Raw genomic sequence first — 19,872 nt, 5'->3', positions numbered from 1 at the left:
ACCCAGTTCCAGCTGGGGTTATTTTTATACTCATACTGGTGCCTGCAAAAGGCAGAGGGAGCTGTGACCGTGGCCTTGGGGTGCATCTGCTGGAGGGTGGCTACATCTGGGGGGGGGCTCTGGGGAAGGGGCCCCCTTGGGGCTCTTGGATTTGAAGAGCTGCTGCTGGAGGCGCCCTGTTGTGCCCCTCCCAAACACGGTTGGGGTTTTTTTTCAGGATTTCCAGTTTTGTAGAATTGTTAAATACACATGTTTTCATCAACTCACAGAAAACCCACATTCCTTTTCTGTTCTGAATTCCCGTGAACTTGGTTTCTGTTTTTCCAGCTCGTTGTACATCTTGTCTCATGACAAAGGGTGACTGTGGGTTGTATCTTCTGCTGAACAAAGCTCCTTTTCTCTGTCCTGTCAAAAATGGGCACCTTTGGGTGGGATTGATCATGCTGGACTCAAGATGACTTGGGAGCTGTTCTTCCCAGTCTAAAATAATTGTTTAAAACCTGTCAGATGGACTGAGCCCAGTGGCCTCTCTGACACAGGGGTGCGTAGCTAGCAAGGTCAATGGCTTTGGCTGCAGCAAGGTCAAACTGGGTAGAGCGGGTGAGGAACCATTCCATCTCAAGTCTCCAAAGTCATAAATATGGTATCTAAATATGGTCTCTCCTTTTTGGTTTTATTATTCTTCTTAGTAGGATGGCATCCTGGGTGACCAAATGGACCAGAATAACCAACCCTCAGCAAAGACAGAATTACTCTTTATTATAATCCTAAATTTTGGTGTGAAAATATCTTGGATGTTCAATTATGATGTTTTTCTGCTTATAATGCTCATTTTAAAGCTTCTGCCCACTGCAAAGACTAAACTTTATACTTGAGATACTTTTAGAACTGTATTGTCTTATCTCAGGGGAACTAAACAACTTGCACATAACCAGCACTCCCTCACATCTCCTGGTAACAAATACTGGGGATGGGCTATTTTCACATAGTCTCCTAAAACAGGTGGTGTTAGAATAACTGCAGAAGCCTTACAGACTCAAGCTGTGTCTATCATTTCAGATCCTTTTTAAATGTGTGCTTTTCTTGGTATTTTTCTGAATGGTTTGGAAACCACAGTACACAGGGATGGATCTTGGACCCCTTATGTACCTACTCTGCAGAGGGTCACAATCTAGCCCGCCATGCCTGTAATTAATATGTGTGTGCATGTGTATATATGTTTAATTTATAATTCTCAGCAACATTTAAATCTGCACTGAGCAGAGCCAGCACGTGCTGTGGATATTCCTGCTGCATTTTTTTAAAAGAAAACGCCGATTGGAAAGTTTTGATTCCTAATGGGATTTGCAAATGGTCAGTGCTCACAGAACAGCATTGAGGGAGGAGGCACATCTGGCAGCTGTGACCCAGCAAGCACCACCATTTGCTGACCTACCCATGCATGCATCAGGGAATAAGATTTGGAAGGGGGTTTTGAGGAATATTCTGGGCTGTTGGAGTGCTCTGTGATGGGAGAGGTAAGGCTGGTGGTCGTGGATGTGTTTGGGCACTGTGTGCAGGCTGGGGCAGGTCAGGTATCAGATACAAACATTCCAAATGTCCATACAGATGGGATGGTTCAAGCTATCAAAGCTTGTGAGATCAGAACAGGCATAAAATACCCTATAGATGAAAGGCCTGCAAGCATTACCTCCCTGAGTCTTCTGCTGAGCCCAACATGCAGTCTTCTGTATGTGTATAATTTGCTTTAGTGGTTAGAAACATCTGCTGTTAAAAGTGATGCTTAATATATTTGGCTTCCACTTCCAGTCATTAGTTCTTTTTGTGCCTTTTTCTGCCTAATTAACCACCTTTTAGTACCTGATACTGTTCCCACTGAATGTGCTGCTATATCATAATCAAGTCACTTCTTAATCTTCTCTTTGATAAACGAAAAAGATCAACCTCTTCAATTCTGTCATTTCAGACATTTCTGCATCCCTAGAATTACTCTTACAGATCTGGTCTATATCTCCCACAGCGTTTTACTAATCTCCTTAAAATGTCAGTGTGGAACCATGGAGGGCTCTGGAAGGAGTCCCTTGGTGCTGGAAGAGGAGGCTAAGCCACCTCCTCACTACTCCTTCCAGCTCGAGGCTTCCTGCATGGACTGAGCACAAGTTTGCTAGGCACTAGAGACTCATCTTTATGGATATTTAAGATATGAGGGGCTGGAACAAGGTGATCTTTAAGGTCCCTTTCAACCAAAATCATTCTGATTCTGTGGTTTTACCAAAATGCACTGTGTGTGAGTGGTGCTTCCCGTAATGAGATGATAATACCTTGGCAGTCGTGAATTCTCCTTGCCCCCAGCTCAGCCAGGTAACCAGTCTGAAATCCATTTAGCATATTCTATAGTGCTTTTTATTTTTGTCAGCATGTCATACAATATACTAGGTCAAAACACCTTTTGGACATCAAGGATCTTGCTTCTGTGCATTACGAATATCAGATGTGCAGAGAATAAAATCAGGTTTGCTCTGCTGTGACCTATTTTTCCTAAAACCATGTTGATGGGCATATTTGTGTGTCCTTCAGTTCTCTGCACTGTCTTTCTGCCTTGGACAGGTGTCAGTCTCCCTGTCTCCTTCAGGCCGTACCTTTGCCTTCTTCAAGCAGAAGACTCTTCCAGCCTCCTAAAATTCCCTCATAAAAATGAACATCAGCACACACAGCAATTTTCTTAGTTCTCTTAGAGCTCTTGGATGCAAAATTATTCAGTTCTGCCAAATTTAAATATATTCTGGTGCTGGTAGATACTGTTGAATGTGCTTCTCAATTGCTAATAGGATGGAAACGCTTCATCCTCATAACGACTGTTATCCTGCTTGTTCCCAAATGTTCCAGGACAGTGATTACAGCATGTCCATCAACTCTGTCTTATTAGCAGCTCCTCCATCTTCACCTACTGATGTTCCCCCATCCTTTCTAGGAAGAGTCTGGGTGTAAGACTGGTCTGGATTAGTCTTTACTAATCCAACCCCTGAAATTTTTGATTTGGTGAAGAACTGGGCAAACAGGACACAGAAATAGATGGAACAGGGTTATTTAATGGACTCACATCACCATCCTCTAAATGCTTCTCTTGTAGCTTGCAGATTCATCATGCAGAGAGAAGATGCCCAGAAAACAGTAGAGAGAAATAGGAGGAAAGAGAATGAAAAGAGCGATTTTTTTCTACTATTTCTTTATCATCCAGGCTTTTCTCTTCTCCTTTCTCCTCCTTGAGGGAAGGATCTTTGGCAAGACAACTCAGCCCTTCCTCTTTGCTGTTTTCCCTGCAGCATCCTTTAAGTTGTCTTTGATCTGTGTAACCTACACTGGTGTGCCATCGGTTTTATCAGTGGAGGCCAGCCAGGCAATTTGTGATAATCCCAACTCAATTTACATTTCAAATGCTTGTTCTTGGAGCTCATGCCCCACTGTATTTCCTGCAGTTCTCTCCTGCTCCCCAGGAGAGACATTCCTCAGCAGCTCCTCACCAAGTCACCAAGGGCAGTGGGATGCTCCTATCCCATCTAAAACACCCCCTGGCTTTTTCCTGTCTGGGTTCATGGTGAAAAGTGATAAAGTTAAAATGATCCCATTGTTCTTCAGCCCTGAGCTGAGGGAGGTCCTGGTGGGTTTGTCCATGAGCCATAGACAGCTCCTGTGGCCCCGGGACCCAGGCACAGTGCCTCCCACTGCCCGGGTTTTCCTGGAGGAGCCTTAGTCAAGGACAGAGCTGGGACTGTGTGTGGCACAGGGAGGGAGTGGATCTCCTTTTCCCCCAGTTTCCACCTCACTAAGGGCTTAAAGTGTGGGTAAGGAGATTATGCAGAGAGGGAAGTTTTGAATTTCTTGCATCTTGGGAACAAGAACCTGAATAGAAAGACTTGGTTCTCCCTTAATTTGAGCTGATGGAGATGGTGGGCAAAGCTGATGGGATTTTGGTAGACACTCTCTTGAAATAGAACTGTGGGAAGAAATTCCAGGGGGTATGAAAGCAAAAATAATGCAAGAAATTCTGGATGTCAGAAGAGAGATGGCAAGACCCTAAGAAATTATAAAAACTAAAGTACTATTTTCAGGAACTAAATATAATGGGATTCCTTTGGAACATCTTGGAGAAGCAACAATGTAACACAAAATTGCTGGGCAGAATTGAAGCTGTTTTTCCTCAGCTCCAAGTAAAGGATTCAAGCGGAGGCTGGTGTAGAAAGTGGCGTGGGAGTTCAGCAAGTACAGGGAAGTCTGGGAAAAGAAAGCACAGAGCTGATGTGCAGCCAGGCTTGTAAGGTGATGGGCAGAGCTTTGCTTTAGGCAATGCCAAGCCCTGGCACCTGGCAAGTGCTGGGTGGAGAGGGGAAGGGGCACAGTGGGCAGATGGAGGTTTCATCTACCCCCCATGAATTTAAACCCATCTTTCCTAGCTGATCTGAATTTCCTTTGTTTTAAAAAGTTTATTATTTGAAGGTGGGCCTTTATGAGGACCCTTCTGGGGAGGGGACTCCTGTAAAGGAGGTGTTTAGGGTTTATCTGCTTCACCTCTAAAGGATTGCCATTATGTCCCGTCATGAGACCTACAATAACACCCAACTGCATCTCTGCAGGCAGCTCCTGCGAGCAGAAAAAGGTTGAAATGTGCCTGTTCTGTGGTTGGAGTGTAAGGGGAAAAACCCTGTGGCCAAGTGCTGAATCACCCATGCCTCCAACCGTAGGACCAAAAGGCCAAGCAGACCGGGAGCTGTGGGACTGGGCAAAGTGATTAATGTCTCTGCAGCAGTGATAAAGCTGAGCCTTAGAGGTGATCCGTAACACTGGAAGGAAGAGATGGCTTCCAGAATGAAAGGCAGGAAAGTCCACAGCTCGTGCAGTGGCTGCAGGCCTGTGGGATGGGCAGCCCCCAGAGAGCACAAGGACCAGGAGCTGTCGTGTGCAGCCCCTGCCAGGCTCTGTATCTGCTTCTCCTGGGTGCTTCTCTGGTTTTTTGGAATGTTCTGGTCCTTTTTGCCACCTTAGTTGCTTGTCTTGGAGAAGTCTTTTGCAAGCAGACCTGGCTGTCCTGCTGATTGTGCTGTATATCAATACTTGTGGAGCTGCTGAGCATCCTGGTGATTCCTCATATGGAAAGGCTCTACAGCCTCTTTAATTAACTTAATTTAGACATTAGTGTGTCACAGGGAACATCTCTTGTGGGGAACGTCTTTCTTTTATCACCACTTAGCCAGGGAACTGTTCTATTTTTCATTTGCATGCAAAAGTTCATCGTGGTGAGAGTGAGAATTAACCTTTTGCTCCCCTGCCTGCACTTTTCCTTCCTGCCCTCTGGAGCAGCACTCTTTGCATTCCCGTATAGCATTCCAGAGCCAAATTTTGAGGTGGAATATCACAGCCACTGCACTCATTCCAGGAAATCCATCTCTGCTAGACCCAGGGAAGCACTGAGCATGGCGCAGTGGTATTTCCTCATTTGGCCTTGGCTATTCTCTCTGGTATCTCTGGTCACCAAGCAAGAGGGAAAAAAATGGACTTTGGGGAGTTGGTGAAGCTATGAGCCCTCGGAAAGGCCCCTCTTCCCTCAGGAGAGGCAGAGCCTCATGGCAAGCAGTCACTTCACAGCAGAAGCCTTGGAAGCAGACCAAGGCTAATTAAAGCTGGCGTTCCTGCTGGCATGCTGTGCCGTGGGTACCTGTGACAGATGGGGGCTGCTTGCCCTGACTGCGAGGTACTGCTAATGAAGAACATGGTACCAAAATGGTTTTCAGGGGCTGATGGCTGGTTCCTGTGGCTATGTGGGGGTCTGTCTGGGGGGAGATAAGGGTGTACTGGGGCTGCTAGCTGTACCTGCCCATCACTCACTCTCCATGTCCTCTTCTTGTCTCACAGGTGAAAGAATGGCTGTGCTTGAACTGCCAGATGCAGCGGGCTCTGGGGATGGACATGACCACGGCTCCTCGCTCCAAGAGCCAGCAGCAGTTGCACTCCCCTTCACCATCCCCCTCCCAGTCCCCAGCCAAGCACCCGCAACCCTCGGCTGCAGATAAGACCCCACCAGTCCCCCGCCCCCTGCCACAAGAGCAACCCAAACCTCAGCCCACAACGCCGCAGAGGGAACCGCAAGGACAGCCAAAACCTCAGGAGGCGGCCAGGTCCTCCCCACAGCATCAGGCCAGGTCCTCCCCACAGCATCAGGCCAGGTCCTCCCCGCAGCATCAGCAAGCCAAGCCTTCCCTCTCTGAGCAGAGAAAGACACCAGGAGATGCGGGGGCGAAGCCTGCTGCCCCAGGCCCCGGGGCTGGAGTGCCAGAGCAGCCCCAGGAGGGGCTCACAGGGAAGCTCTTTGGCTTCGGGGCATCCCTCCTGACGCAGGCCAGCACGCTCATGTCTGTCCAGCCAGAGGCCCCTGCTCCGAGCCAGCCATCTCCTGGCAAAGTGCCTCCAAAAATTGTCTTCAGCGATGCCAGCAAAGAGGCTGGTCCCAAGGCCCCAGGAGTACAGGGCCGGGCTGGTGCTGCAGCAGCTGCGAAGCCGGGCAAACCGGAGCAGGGTGTCAAGCCAAAGGAAGTGCCGAAAGCAAGGGTCTCGTGCCCCCTATGCAAGGCGGAGATCAATGTGGGCTCCAGTGAGGCCCCGAACTACAACACCTGCACAACTTGCCGGCAGCAGGTCTGCAACATGTGTGGCTTTAACCCCACGCCTCACCTTGTGGAGGTAAGGGGGTGGGCAGGGGTGGGCAACTTCTCATCCAAGGGTATGTGCTCTCTCCTTGCTTAAAATGGAGAAAAGACGGGGTGCTTGCTTTCAAAGGTCTATAAAAAAGTGTTTAAGAAACTGCTGAAGCCAAGTTCCTCCTGGGGCAAGCTGCAGGGATGGAGCCCATGATCCTCCACCTCTTGGCAAAGGCATGGATTTCATGTGTGTACACTGATTTCATGTAAGGAGCAGAGCATGGCTGTTGTTGAGGGCACCCCTGTGAGTGCCCACTGCTCTCCAAAGTTGTCCAAGGGTGAGGTCATGCAAGTGCCAGTCACCAACTAGCATCCTCTTCCTGTTGGTGTGGATGAAGGCCTTGGCCAAACTGGAGATGAGGCTAATGAGGGATGTTCTGCAGCTCCTGCATTCTTGAGTGGTGAGACTGCATGGAAGATGACACAGGGGAAGAAAGTGTCACGGCCTCAGCAAGAGGAGCCTGGGTGCAGGACAATGAAATGAGATGAGCATGGGGTGGATGTGGTGATGCCCAGTGTTGTTTGGATGTGAATTGGGTGTGCATTCTGCAGCCTGCTGGGAGTGCAAGGAGAAGAAAACAGAGGCTGAGATGGTCTGAAATCCACCCAATCTTATAGTTAAAATTGAGTATGTCTCTGAATTGTTGTGATACCCACACAGATCATCTTCCCAAGCACCAAAAGAGCAGCTTAGCTAATTTTAGCCACTGGTGCCTAGAGAGGAAAGTGGTGCAACTGGTTCACCTGGAGCATCTTCCTACCCCTTCCACCTTGGAAGCTAGGGAGGAACATCTTCCAGGCCCTTCAGCCCCTCCTGTATGGGTGATTTGAGACCCTGACCAGAAGAGGCCCAAGGCTTGCTCCTGCAGTGTGCTGCATCTCACAGATAGTTAGGACACAGAATTGATAATATCAGCACATGGAGAAGTTAATGGGAAGTTGAAATGACCAGAAGTAGGATTGCTAATCTTGGCTCCGTTCCACGGCAGATAATTACATTTTATATCCCTAGCTCCTCCCTGCAGTTTCAATTACACCCAGTAATTTTCTGTTCTTCCTGAAACTGCTGCTGCTGCTGCCACCGCTCATGGTCACGTAGTGGAGGAGATGCTCTCCCAGTGTCTGTGGAGGTGCAAACCCCCCAGATGGCCATCTCAGTGTACACAATGCTGTCTTCAGTGCCAGTGCTCTGCTCCTGCTGTTGCTTCCACCACCGCCTCCACCCTGCCCCGGGGCTTGAGTGAGGAGAGCTGTCCAAGTGTTTGTTCTTTGGGTAGGGCTGAACCCCGTGTTGGCATGCTCCTGGGCAGCAATATGTTCCCAGGCTTCAGAAAGCTCATGGATTGGTGAAAAGGCTTTAATGCTCACTGGCACCCAACTGCTAATTAATTAATTAGAGAATTAATTTGGGGTTGAGTTGTAGCCAGTAATGTGGTGATCTCTCCATCTACCAAGGAAAGGTGAGCACTCAGCCCTTGTCTCTAGGGTCACTAGCTGACACCTGGCATTAAATTTCAGATTTTGAAGTCTGGACTCTGCCTGGGCTCCCTCAGCTCTTCAGCAAATGCCTTCAGACACCCTTGGGCAAACCCATCCTAGCATGTGTGCTCCTCTTAGTGTTTCTTGCTGCAGCTCATCCCTGCAACATCTACGGGCCTTCACATAGAGGGAATATCCACGGCAAGGTCTTACTCAGGCATTGTGCTGTCATGGGGTTTGTTTCCCTTTACACTGAACCTTTGTCCAGTTCTGCATGGTTGGATAGGTTTATGAGATTTATTTTTATAAGAGTTGAGGAAGAAATGCAGCACTTGTGCTGTGGATGTTTTTAACAAAAACTTTCTGAGGAAAGCATCACAAGGTCTGTTAATGTGGTTGGGCTTTAGGTTTGCCTAATCTTCTGGGAAAATTGCTCTGTGGTCTGATCTCTTTTTGCCTGCAGCTCACATGGGCTCATCCCAAGCCCTGAGGTTCATGCAAATACCAGAACTCACTCTTTGAAGTAGTGAGGCTTGATCCATTAATTGCTTGATGAATTAGGTCCTTGGCTATAAGCTGCCCTTGGAAGTTGTGTGAAAACTAATGAGGGATTTGATCCCGAGTCTGGTAAGTGCAGAGGAACATGAACTGTGGGTGAGATGGGCAGCATGCTCTATACACACCCCTGGAGCCTGGGCAAGGCTTCACCCTGGCCCCAAAAAGCATCAGTCGCAGGGAGGGAGAGGACATGGCCCACAGTGGCCTGGTTTTGGGAGGAAGGATGGAGTTTTGCAGGAAAATAGTGCTAAATTCCTGCAAATAAAGTTGTTTTGTCACTTCCAGAAAGCGGGTAAGGCTGTTGCCCCTACTTGCAATCCCCAAAAACTTCTGATTTCCCTGGAAAGATGTATTATTATGCCCATGCTATTTTCAGTCCTATCCCACTCCTGATCTAAAGATGGAGTCAGAGGCTCTGTGTCCCTGCCGTCCCCTCCCACCCTCTGCAGCTGCCTGGGGAGGTATCCAAGGAGCTGCCTCCTCCCCAGCAGTCTGTTCAAGCCAAAGTGCACTCAAACCACCAAAAGAGAAGAAGATACTAAAAGTGCTGGTTTTCTGTGACCTCACTGGCTGAGCTGCACAGGTGCCGAGCCACTCAAAGAAAAGGCTTACTTGTGCTTCTCTTATTGTCTTTGCACCACTATAGACTGATGCTTATGCAAGTGAAGGATGCTCCAAGAGTATCCCACTCATGAGAAGAAGCTGGGTTATGCCTCTGAGCTCTGAGTTTCCACAAGATCTGCCTGCAAGGCTGGCTCTCCTCTGGCTTTGGGTCTTGGTGGGCATGATCAGAAGGTGCTGATGAGGACTGGAAGCATAGAGCATGTGAAGTGTTTAGGGATAAGGGTGGCATTTTGGCAGTACATCTTAGGAGAAGTGGGGACTGTGGTGGCCCACGGCTCTGGAAGCTGTGGGTGACCAGCACAGGAATCTCAAAAGCATGCCTGACTTCCACTTCCTCTGTATGCTTGCCATAATACACATTACCCAGCTTTAAATAAGTTGTTTATGTGAAATACCAGGAGGATAGGTGCCTGTGGCTTCCTCACACCTCCTCCAGGAGCTCCATCCTGGGAGCAGTACCATGAGATGTTCTCAAGCCAGAGCTGACACTTTGGGCCTCTTCCAAATTCCCTACAGCCTCAGCCCAATGCCATACAGGAAGGGAAGAGTTTTCTGTTGCAGGAAGACCAAGTGCTGGGTCATTTTGCTGGAGATGTAGGAAATCTCCTGTTTGTGGCAGAGTCTGCTGAGGGAACAAGTAATCTGGCAAGAGCTGGCTCACAGTGTGATTGCCCTTGTGCTTGCATTATGTTCTCCCAGTAACCCCAGTTGACCCCAATTGACTCCAGGGGTTTTGTGTTAAGGAACAAATGAACTATGCATGTTGTGTTACTAAATAAACATGGCAGGACGCTCTGTTGCCTTATTAACCAGCCTGAAACAGAAGCAGGGACAAGTTTCATTGCAGAACACTGCTGATTCCCAGGTGCCAGGCTGTGACCTCCAGTGGGCACCTGACCCTCAGGAGGGTCCTCTTACTGATTTGTGGTACTCGCCATATCCGTTCAGATCCCAAAAGTGCTTTTTTCCCCCCTTGATTTCCCCATGCCATGTAAAAAACATCCTTTTTTTAAATAACACTTGTGTTTTCATAGGCGGTGCTGCTCCATTGCCCTGTCTGATCTCACCAGTTAATGCTGTTAGGTTCCTTATTACATGCTTTATATGCATATATAATACAGTACATGCCTGTCATATGTTGGTGAGACACAGGAACAGGTTTCCCAAAGAAGCTGTGGACTTCCCATCCGTGGAAGTGCTCAAGGCCAGGTTGGATGGGGCTTTGAGTAATCTGGTCCAGTGGACGGCGTCCCTGTGCATGGTGGGGGGCGTGGAATGAGATGAGCTTTAAGGTCCCTTCAAATCTGGGATTTTGTGATTATCCTGGATGTGGTATCACAAGGATGCAGGAGCAGTGTTTGGTTGAGCCCTTCATGGGACATGTTCCCCTTCTGCTTGCTCCCCTGGTACCTGCAGCCAGGTACAAACCAGACCATTCAGATGGATTTCTTGCAAAGAGCTTGTGAATCACTGTATCAAATACTGTCTGGAAAGCCCCTTACCTCTCTTTTCGTCATGATCCAAGAGCTCCTGCTGGATAAAATTGGTCCCTGAGCAGAACAGCTCCCCAGGGCGGGATGCTGCACTGCTCAGATTCGAGATGCTGATGCTGAGGATGGCGCTGACCTGCCCTACTTGCAGAAGCGGCCGCGGCAGCTCCTGCCTCGGCTACAGGGAGGAATGCCTGGGAAAAAGGATTCAGTGAGATGAAAAAAGCTCCGTGAGATCAGCCTTTGTGCTGAACAGGGTGTCGCTGCCGGCAGCCGGAGGATGGGTCAGAGAAGGAGAGCCGAGGAAGGGGTTTGTGCCAAAATTATTTTGGTGTCGCACACAGATTTCAGGGAAGAGCTGGAGAGAGAGCGGGAGGAGCGTCGGGCTCCTGCCTCAGCAGCCCTCGCTGCGAGGGGCCGGCAGCCGGACCGGAGCCTGTGTTCACCCCGCGGTGTGCCCTGTCTCCCTGCCCCCCTTCCCGAGGCTTCCTGCTCTCGCTGGCAATGTAATTAGCTCCGAGGCAAAGAGGATTAGCGGGGTTAAGAGAGCCTCCAGCTCAGCACTGTCCTGGGGTGGAAATCCCAGCCCCGGTCTGGCATCTGGGGCCATTTCCCCCTCCTTCCAAGGCAGAAAAGCAGGGTGTATGTGCCTTAAGGAGAACCTGACTCCTGCCCTCTGGAGCACAGGTGTTTGTCCTGGGGATCCAGCAGCTCTCCATCTCAGAAATGATCAGAAATACTTCCCAAAGAATACTTCCCACCTGCTTTCGTAGGGTGACAGGGAGCGTGGGTGACAAGCAGGGACAGGGGCTTAAAGTTTTCAGGCATCATTTTTCCGAAGGAATCCTGTTCTTGTCCTGTTCCTACTAGGCTCAAGGGGCAACAGGGACATGCAACAGGGACTCTGCAGCTCCTGGTGAAACAGGGAGCAGCTGTTGTCAGTCAGCCTTTTGAGGCTGTTTTCCCTAAGTCGAGTGTCCTGCAATGACAGCTTGGTGAGGCCCTGGAGCTCAGATGAGCGTTAGGATGGCCCAGTCCCTTTTCCAGGGACAGGAGGAAGAGCAAAGTGCCACTCTCGAAGGGTGGAGAGGAGGTTGGACCGTGGAGTTTTTTGCAGGAGAAAGAGGTAGCCAGAGATGCAGTCCACAAGGTGCAGCAATTGGCTGGGTTTCTCCTAGATTTTTGTGCAGAAATCATAATTTTCAACAATACCCCAGCCCTGAGGGTATGAATATTTGGGTCAGTCACATAAACTAATGTCAAATTGAGAGCTCTGCGTAGTAGGGCAGCAGGAGAGAGGAAGGCGGTTTTGCTGGCCTGAGCCCTCAAATCCTGTTAAAGGCTGGTAATTAACAGCTCGCTGTGACTCAGGAGTTTTCTGTGCTGCTGAACCTGCTGTAATTAAACTGTTTCCTGCTGCTGGGCTCCCCAAGGGCTCCTCCTGCAGACACGGGGCTGGGGTCATTGTAACCTTGCAGACAAGTCTGAATTAAGTGTGGGGTCCCACCTGATGGGTGATGAGCAGCATCTGTGAGTGGTCCACTCATGCAATCCATGTTTCTGTGCCAGACCTCACTGCTGGATTTTCTGCAGAACCCCATTAGATGTTAGCAGTGTCTGCTGCTGGCTCTTGTCTTCTGCTGTGGTTTTTTTTAACTTCTGGGACTGCTCCATGCACTGGGGTTTGCTTCACTGTGCCTGCTCTCAGCCTCTGGCCACTTTAAAATTAAGAATTAACTGCTGTTCTTTTCTTTAATCAGTAAAAAAGTCCAGAGCTCCAGGTTCCTTTCTTGTTTTAGCTGCAATTATACTATTAAGGAACAAATGTCAGCTGTATGTTGGCCCTGCTGATTGATACTTCTGATACTGCGGATTGTTTTCAATGGTTCATAAAACCATACAATATTTTACAGGGGTGACAGTGGCTGAGCAAAGCAGAAGATTTCTGCCTTCTAAATGAAGATATATTTGAAGTGAATGGTGCTTTCCTGATGCCAGGCTGGTTTCCCAGAGCACATTTGCTGTGCCCTAGGACTTGGAGCCACTGCCTGTTGTATTACTGTGCTCCTGGGATAGCAAGCTGCTAGGGCCAGCACTGCCAAGGTGTCTCCAGAGCTGTCCTGCTGGGAAGTGAGTGGATATGTCAGGATGAGAGCCTGAGTGCTCACTGTGGCTCAGGCAGTCAAAAGATTTGGGCTTAAAACAGGGAGAGCTTTTGCTTTGGGGAAGTCAGTATTGCTTCTGGACCAGCCCATGGTGCTGGAGGTGAGGTGGCAGCAGGACAGATGTGATTCCTGAGTCTCCACTGCAGATGTCCTTCTCAGTAGTCTGTAAGAGTGCTTGGAGCCATCACCTCACTGCAGGTTTTGCTTTAATTGGTGGTGAAACTTCATCAATGTGGTATTAATCATGGTGATTCCTAGAAAGTGACAAGGAAAAGTTTGGGGAAATGCTTTTTGCCCATATAACATGAATAGGTCTTCATGGCAGCTCTTCTCCCTTAGCTAAGTTTTGACAGCTTTTCCTAGCAAATGCTTATTTTGGTAGATATTGCAGGTCTGCTTCTCAGGGATGATGGTATTCTGTCTGTGAAACTTCCACAGACTCATCCTTCAGAAAGTCACTGGAGCCATCCTTGAGCAGACAGACAGGGACAGTGACCTTGCAGCAGGGACATGGACACAGACATATGGGGCTGTCACTGCAAGGGCATTGGATATTCTCAACCAGTTGGGTGTCATGAATATTAAAATTCACCAACATGGGAAGGGCCTGAGTAACTTTCCATCACCCGACTGAGGTTTCACAGTTTGGAACAGCTCTGGGAAAGGCTGAGAGAAGATCAATAGCTGCCCTAATGCACCTTGTTAGGGGTGTTCTTGACCTTGAGAAGCTTTGAAAAGAGTTACTGTTGTGCACATGAAAGGTTGAAGGCAGCAAAAATAGGCAAAGTGGAAGCACAGAGAGGAAGCGGGACAAGCTAAGCTGCCGTAGTGTTTTATAGATACCAGAAAGGATTTCACATATATATGTACTGGAGAACAAAAAAACACCCCAGTTTATTCACAAAATTCAGGTCACCTGGTTCTAGAACAGGGTTTTCTGCGTTTGCTGTTCAAGTCAGAGCCAACAGCCATTCTGATGGGGCAGCCCTGGAGCTCTGTGCCTCAGGGAGCCTTGTGCCTCTCCGCTGCTTTGGGCAGTATTGCTGATGTCCACCACAGAACCAATTCAGAGATGTGCTCTTGGCTCCCCAGATGAGTCCCCCTCACAGGGAGCTGATGCAGACCTCAGTGGACACCTCACTCAGTCACACAGCTGGCATGGGGGAAAAGTGAGGCAGTTCCTGTGTCATCCCCTTAACACTGTGCCAGGTAGGTGCAACAAAGAGCAGGAGATGATGGAGGAGGGCATTGGTACAGAGGAGGCATGGAGCTCTCGGGGAATGGGGACAGCCTGGACACTCGTTGCTGCTCCTGCTGTGTCTTGCATTGAATAATGAGTGTCTGAAGAAGCTCAGAATCAGTCCCCAGTCCAGGGCCTGGTACCCAACATCAGCAGGGTTGTTAACTATTGCCATGTCTACCCAGAGAGATCCAAAGTGCTTGGATCAGAGGGGTCTGGATCACACTTGGATCGTGTTTGTGATGGTTAGCTTTATGAGATGGCTCCTTACGGTCTGGTAGGACATGGCAGCGCTGACACCTGAGTCCAGGCTGCTTGGTGGAGTGTTGGGCTCCTGTGTCCTAGACCTCTCCCTTGCCCACAGTAGGAGCTGCTGATGGAGCAGCAGCAGCTGGTGGGTGACACTGGTCTTACCAAGGCAAAAGGTGTGGGGGGGTTGGATTGGAGGGAACCTTTGGAGCAGCATGCTCTGAGGACCCCCCCTGAGCAGGTACCAGCAGTAGATGATGGGGATGGTGGGACCACCTAAATCAGAGTCTTGGTCCAACACTATGATGGGCAGACAAAGAAACAGCTCTTTTAGTGAGAAATGATGAGAGGATTTGGCTGTTCAGCTCCTATTTCCATTCCTGGAAGTAGCCACAGCTTATCCTGATGGGCTCACAAACCATTATACAACCTGAATCTTTCTTCTTTCTATTTTTTTAATAACATGCCATATTAGTGCTTTATTTGGAACATGTTGGGACACTTAATTGAGCGTTTAATTGGCTTTGTAACAGTGGATTTCTGAGTGGGCTGAGGAGGAGGCAGCTTTAGGACTGGGCTGCAGTGGAGATGCTCAATTTTCCAGCTGCAATGGGAGTGTCTCAGACTGAGTTTCCTGGTGTTGATCCATTTACCAAAGCACCATCGTTTTTCCCAGTGGCATTTTGCAGTTGTATCCTACAGACTTTAGGATCTTAAAGGTCCATAGAAGAAAATGAGAGTGAGAAGAGGGGCTGCCAGCGGTGAAGCGTGTGGCCATGCTGGGAAAGAATCCAGTGAGAATGCTGATGATGGGGTGTGATTGTTGGGGTTGGGTTTTGCTAGCTCAGGCCAGGCTCTTACGTTGATTCCTTTCTTGCCATATCCAAGCTATGCTGGTAAAGTCCATGGGCAGGACAAGCCCACATGAGCGGCACTGGAAGGACATTGGTGCTGTGCTGCCGAAAAAAGTGCAAGCCTTGTGTGCTACTGAAGGCTGTGTCCCTCTGTAAGCATCAGCAGGACTTGAAAGACAGTTTGTGGTATCTGCAACTCAACCAATGCAGGGATTCACCCTGGTTTAGTAGTGTTCCACATACCATGCAGTTCAGGATTCAGCCTTTGCTATGTGCTGGGATGCCCTGTTTTCCACACTACACATGTGCTGGGGTAAGCCATTTGAGGTAAGGACTAAGATCCCATCTCCCAAGGAGCATACTGGGTATTCAGGAAAATGCTGCTGGGTAAGAGAAGAAATGACATTTATTTCTATGGAAAGAAATAGCATTATTGGTGCGGCTAAAAGTTACTGCTCAAGAGGTGGCCAGCTGAATGTTCCTGTTCTTCCTCCATTAAATCATACGGTCATGAAATGGTTTGGGTGGGGAGGGATCTTAAAGCCCATCTGGTTCCAATCCCATCTGGTTCCAATCCGCTACCACGGGAAGGGATGATTAGGTTGCTGGAGGGGCACAAGCTTGTCCCTTCAGGTGGCACTTCCAGGAGATGTGGGATGGGGGACTGGGCCCTCACCATCATCCCTCTCCGAAAGCCTCCCTGCTTTGCAGCGTAAACTCTGTTCTCCCGTGGTTCCTCTCCACAAAGCCTTCCTCTTTGGTGGAGAGGGAGGCCTTCTATAATTAATGCTACTGGGAGATCGGGATTCTGCAGTGCTGCAGTGCCCGGGACTCACCCAGGCTCCAGTGCAGCATTCCCTGCATGCAGCCATCCTCTGCTGGGCAGCAGTGAGGAGCAAGCACTGCAAGCCAGGGCACTTCAGCCTCTTCTTTCAAAGCACAAAAACCTCACTGTACGTGAAAAGGCAGAAAGCTGAATGGACCAGGGAAGTCCACTAAGGAGCTGATCCTTCCTCCTCTTCCTGGCCTGGTTACTGGGCTGATGAGCTGGGGAAAGTGGATGGCACCAGCCTGAAGCAAAAATAAACACCAAAGTGAAATAGAAAATGAAAGCAAGCTCATTCTTTGAAGCATACCGAGGCTCTGAGCCTGGGAAGGTCTCTGAATGGATATTTTGAGCAATGTTTCATTCTTACATTACCCAAGCTGGTTTTCAATCTTGGTGGTGGAGCTATTAGTGTGGCCTGTGGTCACCTCACAGCCACTTTTCCAATAATTTTACTGTCACAGGGGTCAGGGACTGAGTGAAACATATGACTGAATGCCTTTTTGGTTGACATTTGCTATGTAAGTAGAGAGGCACGTGTTTCACAGGGACAGTTTGTTTTCTGGAGGTGTGAGGCCCTTGCAGGAGGTGGGTTCCCGTGTGGCACCCCAGGGCAGGTGCTGGGTGGCAAAGCCTCAGAAATGGGTTTATTTATACTAATTTTCTGTTCTCCCAGAGAAAATTCTTGCATGGCTTCTGGGGGCCCGCATCCTGGCATGAGGAGGAGTTGGTTACTAAACCTTTCCAGGCACTTTGACCCCTTCCAGTGGGTTCACCCGCTTAAAAGCTTTGTCACAGGACCTTGTGAATCCTGGCTTCCTCCATCTGCATTTTCTCCACGGAGCAGAAGAGGGAATGACATGTCCCTCCATTTTCCACTCCCTGTTCACTTCCCAGCCCTCAGTCAACCCATTCAGCACAGATCATCGTCTTTGCCCCGTCATTTCATCTGAAATGGCTTCCTTTACCTATGTGTCCCTATTTTTTTGTGCCTAAGAGCAGCTACTCCAAAGAGCAGACAGAAACCATGCTGCAGCTTCCTTGGTGGTGAGACAGGATTCCTTAAAAACCCCGATGTTTCCAGAGTCTCTTTCTTCACATAAGGCTGTAAACCAGCTCCTTTCCAACGATTGGGAGCATAGGAGGGATTAGCCAGGAGGTGCCATTATTAACGTAAGTGATTGTAATCGTTAGTCAGGGCATTAACAGAGGTGCTTATGCTTGATCCAGCAATGATTGCACTCCTTTCCTTCTTCGATTTTTATCCCTTTCCTGCTCCTGTGAGCAAGGGGAAAGGCTTTTCCAGAGCTTGGGCTTCCACTTTTCCTTCCCTTGTGTGTTCACCCTGCAATATTTAGAAAGCATAGGCAATATTTGGAAGCCACTAGGGAGTAAAATGCTCCATCAAATGTGTGATCATTTGCTGAGAAAATGGGGAGTTTTTGGGAAATTTCCCTTGAGAAACTGACAAAACTAAGAAGAGTGCTAGAGGCTGGGCCAGCAAGGGCTCTGGTGTCTCTAGGGGCATGCCCGCTTCCTAAGGACATTGATTGCTCCAGTGCAAACTGAATTTCTCTTTGCTGTGAGGATGGTGAGGCCCTGGCACTGGTTGTCCAGAGAAGCTCTGGATGCCCTGTCCCTGGGGCATGGAATAACCTGGTCTAGTGGAAGGTGTTCCTGCCCATGGCAGGGGGTTGGAACAAGGTGATCCTGAATATCCCTTCTAACCCAAACTATTCTAGTGTTCTGTGATCTTCCAGAGGGAATGCCAGCATCTGCTTGGGACTGATCACTTCCAGCATAGGGGGTGATGATAAGAGGCTCCACCTGCAAGTGGTTGCTCTGCCACCCAATTATTTTTAATTTAAAATCCCCCAAATTTTAAAGGCAATCTTGGCCAGGCATAAGAAAATAGATAAGAAATGGGACACAAAGTTTAAAGAGGGAGCGTAGCCACGCCCTCAGGAAACTGAGCAGGAGCTCGTGTGCCTGCCCTCTTGGAAAAAGGACATCCAAAATTATGTATTACTTTGTACTTTGCCAAGAGTTTCTAAATATGTTGCTTGAAATGGCACCTAGAGAAGTGAGATCTTCTAGGCAGTACACAAACTGAGCTATTATAAGTTAGCAGCCCATTAACAGGAATGCCGGCACCTTCTCTTTGAAAAAAAAAAAAAATCCTCCTTTTGCTTTGTTAAATAGTTGTTTGCAAACTGAATGGTGCCTGGTTTATAGTCCTGATGCACAGTCAAACACAGGTGCGCTGAGAGCAACGGGGAGCTGGAATTCCCAGCGAGGGTAATGCCAAGAATTCAGGAATTAAATGTGCCCCCAGCCTGAGAACAGCAGCTTGAGAAGCTCAGCCAGGGAACCTCCTGCACCATCAGAAGGGAATATCAAACTTCTTAAAAATTGCTTCAATTCTTTGTGTGACAGAATGGAATTTGCTGGGGTGAGAGTGGGCAGAGGTATAGCCCGGTGCTGGACTTTCTGCCCAGCTGAAATTCATTTCCCTTCTGAGACTGTTCCTAGGGCCGATTTTAAAGCTCTTTAGGAGCTCCTGGAAACGATTCCCCAACAAGCAAATCGTTTCAGCTAATTAAAAATCTGATGAGAAAGCCCCAGGTAATACTTTGCAACTTAAACAACTTTCTGGGGTGTTTGGAAGAGAAACAATTTGAAAGGTGCAGCTGTTGTAGTTATATTTTGTGTGTTAGAGGGCAAAGTGAAGGCACAGGGATCTGGAGGACACAGCTGTGGTTTCTGCTGCGCTTTATGCTGCTGGTCACAGTGGACGTGGAACCAGGTGAAGGGGACAGGAGGAAGCTGAGCTCTCAAGGCTCTTGTCCCGTGTGGATGGCATCTCTGAGCATCCTGGCAGCCGTGCTGTGGGTTCAGCCTCTGGGACACAGGGAGGCTGTGCTGGCAGGTGGCACAGGGTAGGTGTGAGTAAATCATCTTCCCCAGCATACCCTGCAGTCCAAACTCAGTGCTGGACTGGTCCCTCTGTGCTGCTGTCGTGGTCCTCAGCTCTGCAGAGGCTCAGAGAGGTGCAAAACCCAGGGTGCTCTGCAGAGCATCCCCTGTGTTTCAGGCAGGGGAGATCAAGCCCTGTGAGATGTTCAAGCTCAGCCACACAGAAATCCGTGGTGACACTGGGGAAGTGAACAGTCCCAGCTTCTCCCAGCCCCTGGCCAGGAGCCAGTGGAGCCCAAGCACCCTCTAACCAGGGCTGGAAGCCTCTGCAAGGGCTCTGCCTCCTCTGCTGAGGATTATTTCAATTCTGTTTCTGCCTCACTGAGGCCATGCTGAGCCAGTGCCAGTTGTCCCTGTCTGTGCCAAGCAGTATTTGGGAACCAGGGCAGGCTTTTCCCTGGCTCTCCTCTCCATGGCTATGGGTCCCCCACCAGCAAACCCTTGAGCTGCCGCAAAGCTCATTCTGGCTACAACCATCAAAATGCACCAGACCCCCCTCAGCAGAGCATGGGGCTTTATTTCTAGTGTTCTCTTCACTGCTGCTTTGCCTCCTCATCTTCCCACTGCCATCTGCTCTGCCTGCTAAAATAAGGCAGCGTGCTGCGGGTGAGCGGTGCTGTGCTCAGGGAGCCTCTGCTCTGCCCAGCCTGCTCAGCACAGGG

General features: G+C 49.1%; 1 protein-coding gene across 1 annotated transcript in view; it reads left to right on the top strand.

Moving 5' to 3' along the window:
• BSN (bassoon presynaptic cytomatrix protein) overlaps nucleotides 1–19,872 on the top strand; it is a 65,990-nt gene that overhangs the window by 17,643 nt on the left and 28,475 nt on the right. The window contains exon 3 of the mRNA XM_066327052.1: nucleotides 5,908–6,732. Coding sequence (XP_066183149.1) covers nucleotides 5,908–6,732 — 825 coding nt within the window. The remainder of the gene's footprint in view (nucleotides 1–5,907; nucleotides 6,733–19,872) is intronic.

Source organism: Sylvia atricapilla, chromosome 11, assembly GCF_009819655.1.
Source record: "Sylvia atricapilla isolate bSylAtr1 chromosome 11, bSylAtr1.pri, whole genome shotgun sequence".
NCBI classification, from domain to species: Eukaryota; Metazoa; Chordata; class Aves; order Passeriformes; family Sylviidae; genus Sylvia; species Sylvia atricapilla.
This window is presented reverse-complemented; position numbering and strand designations above follow the sequence as displayed.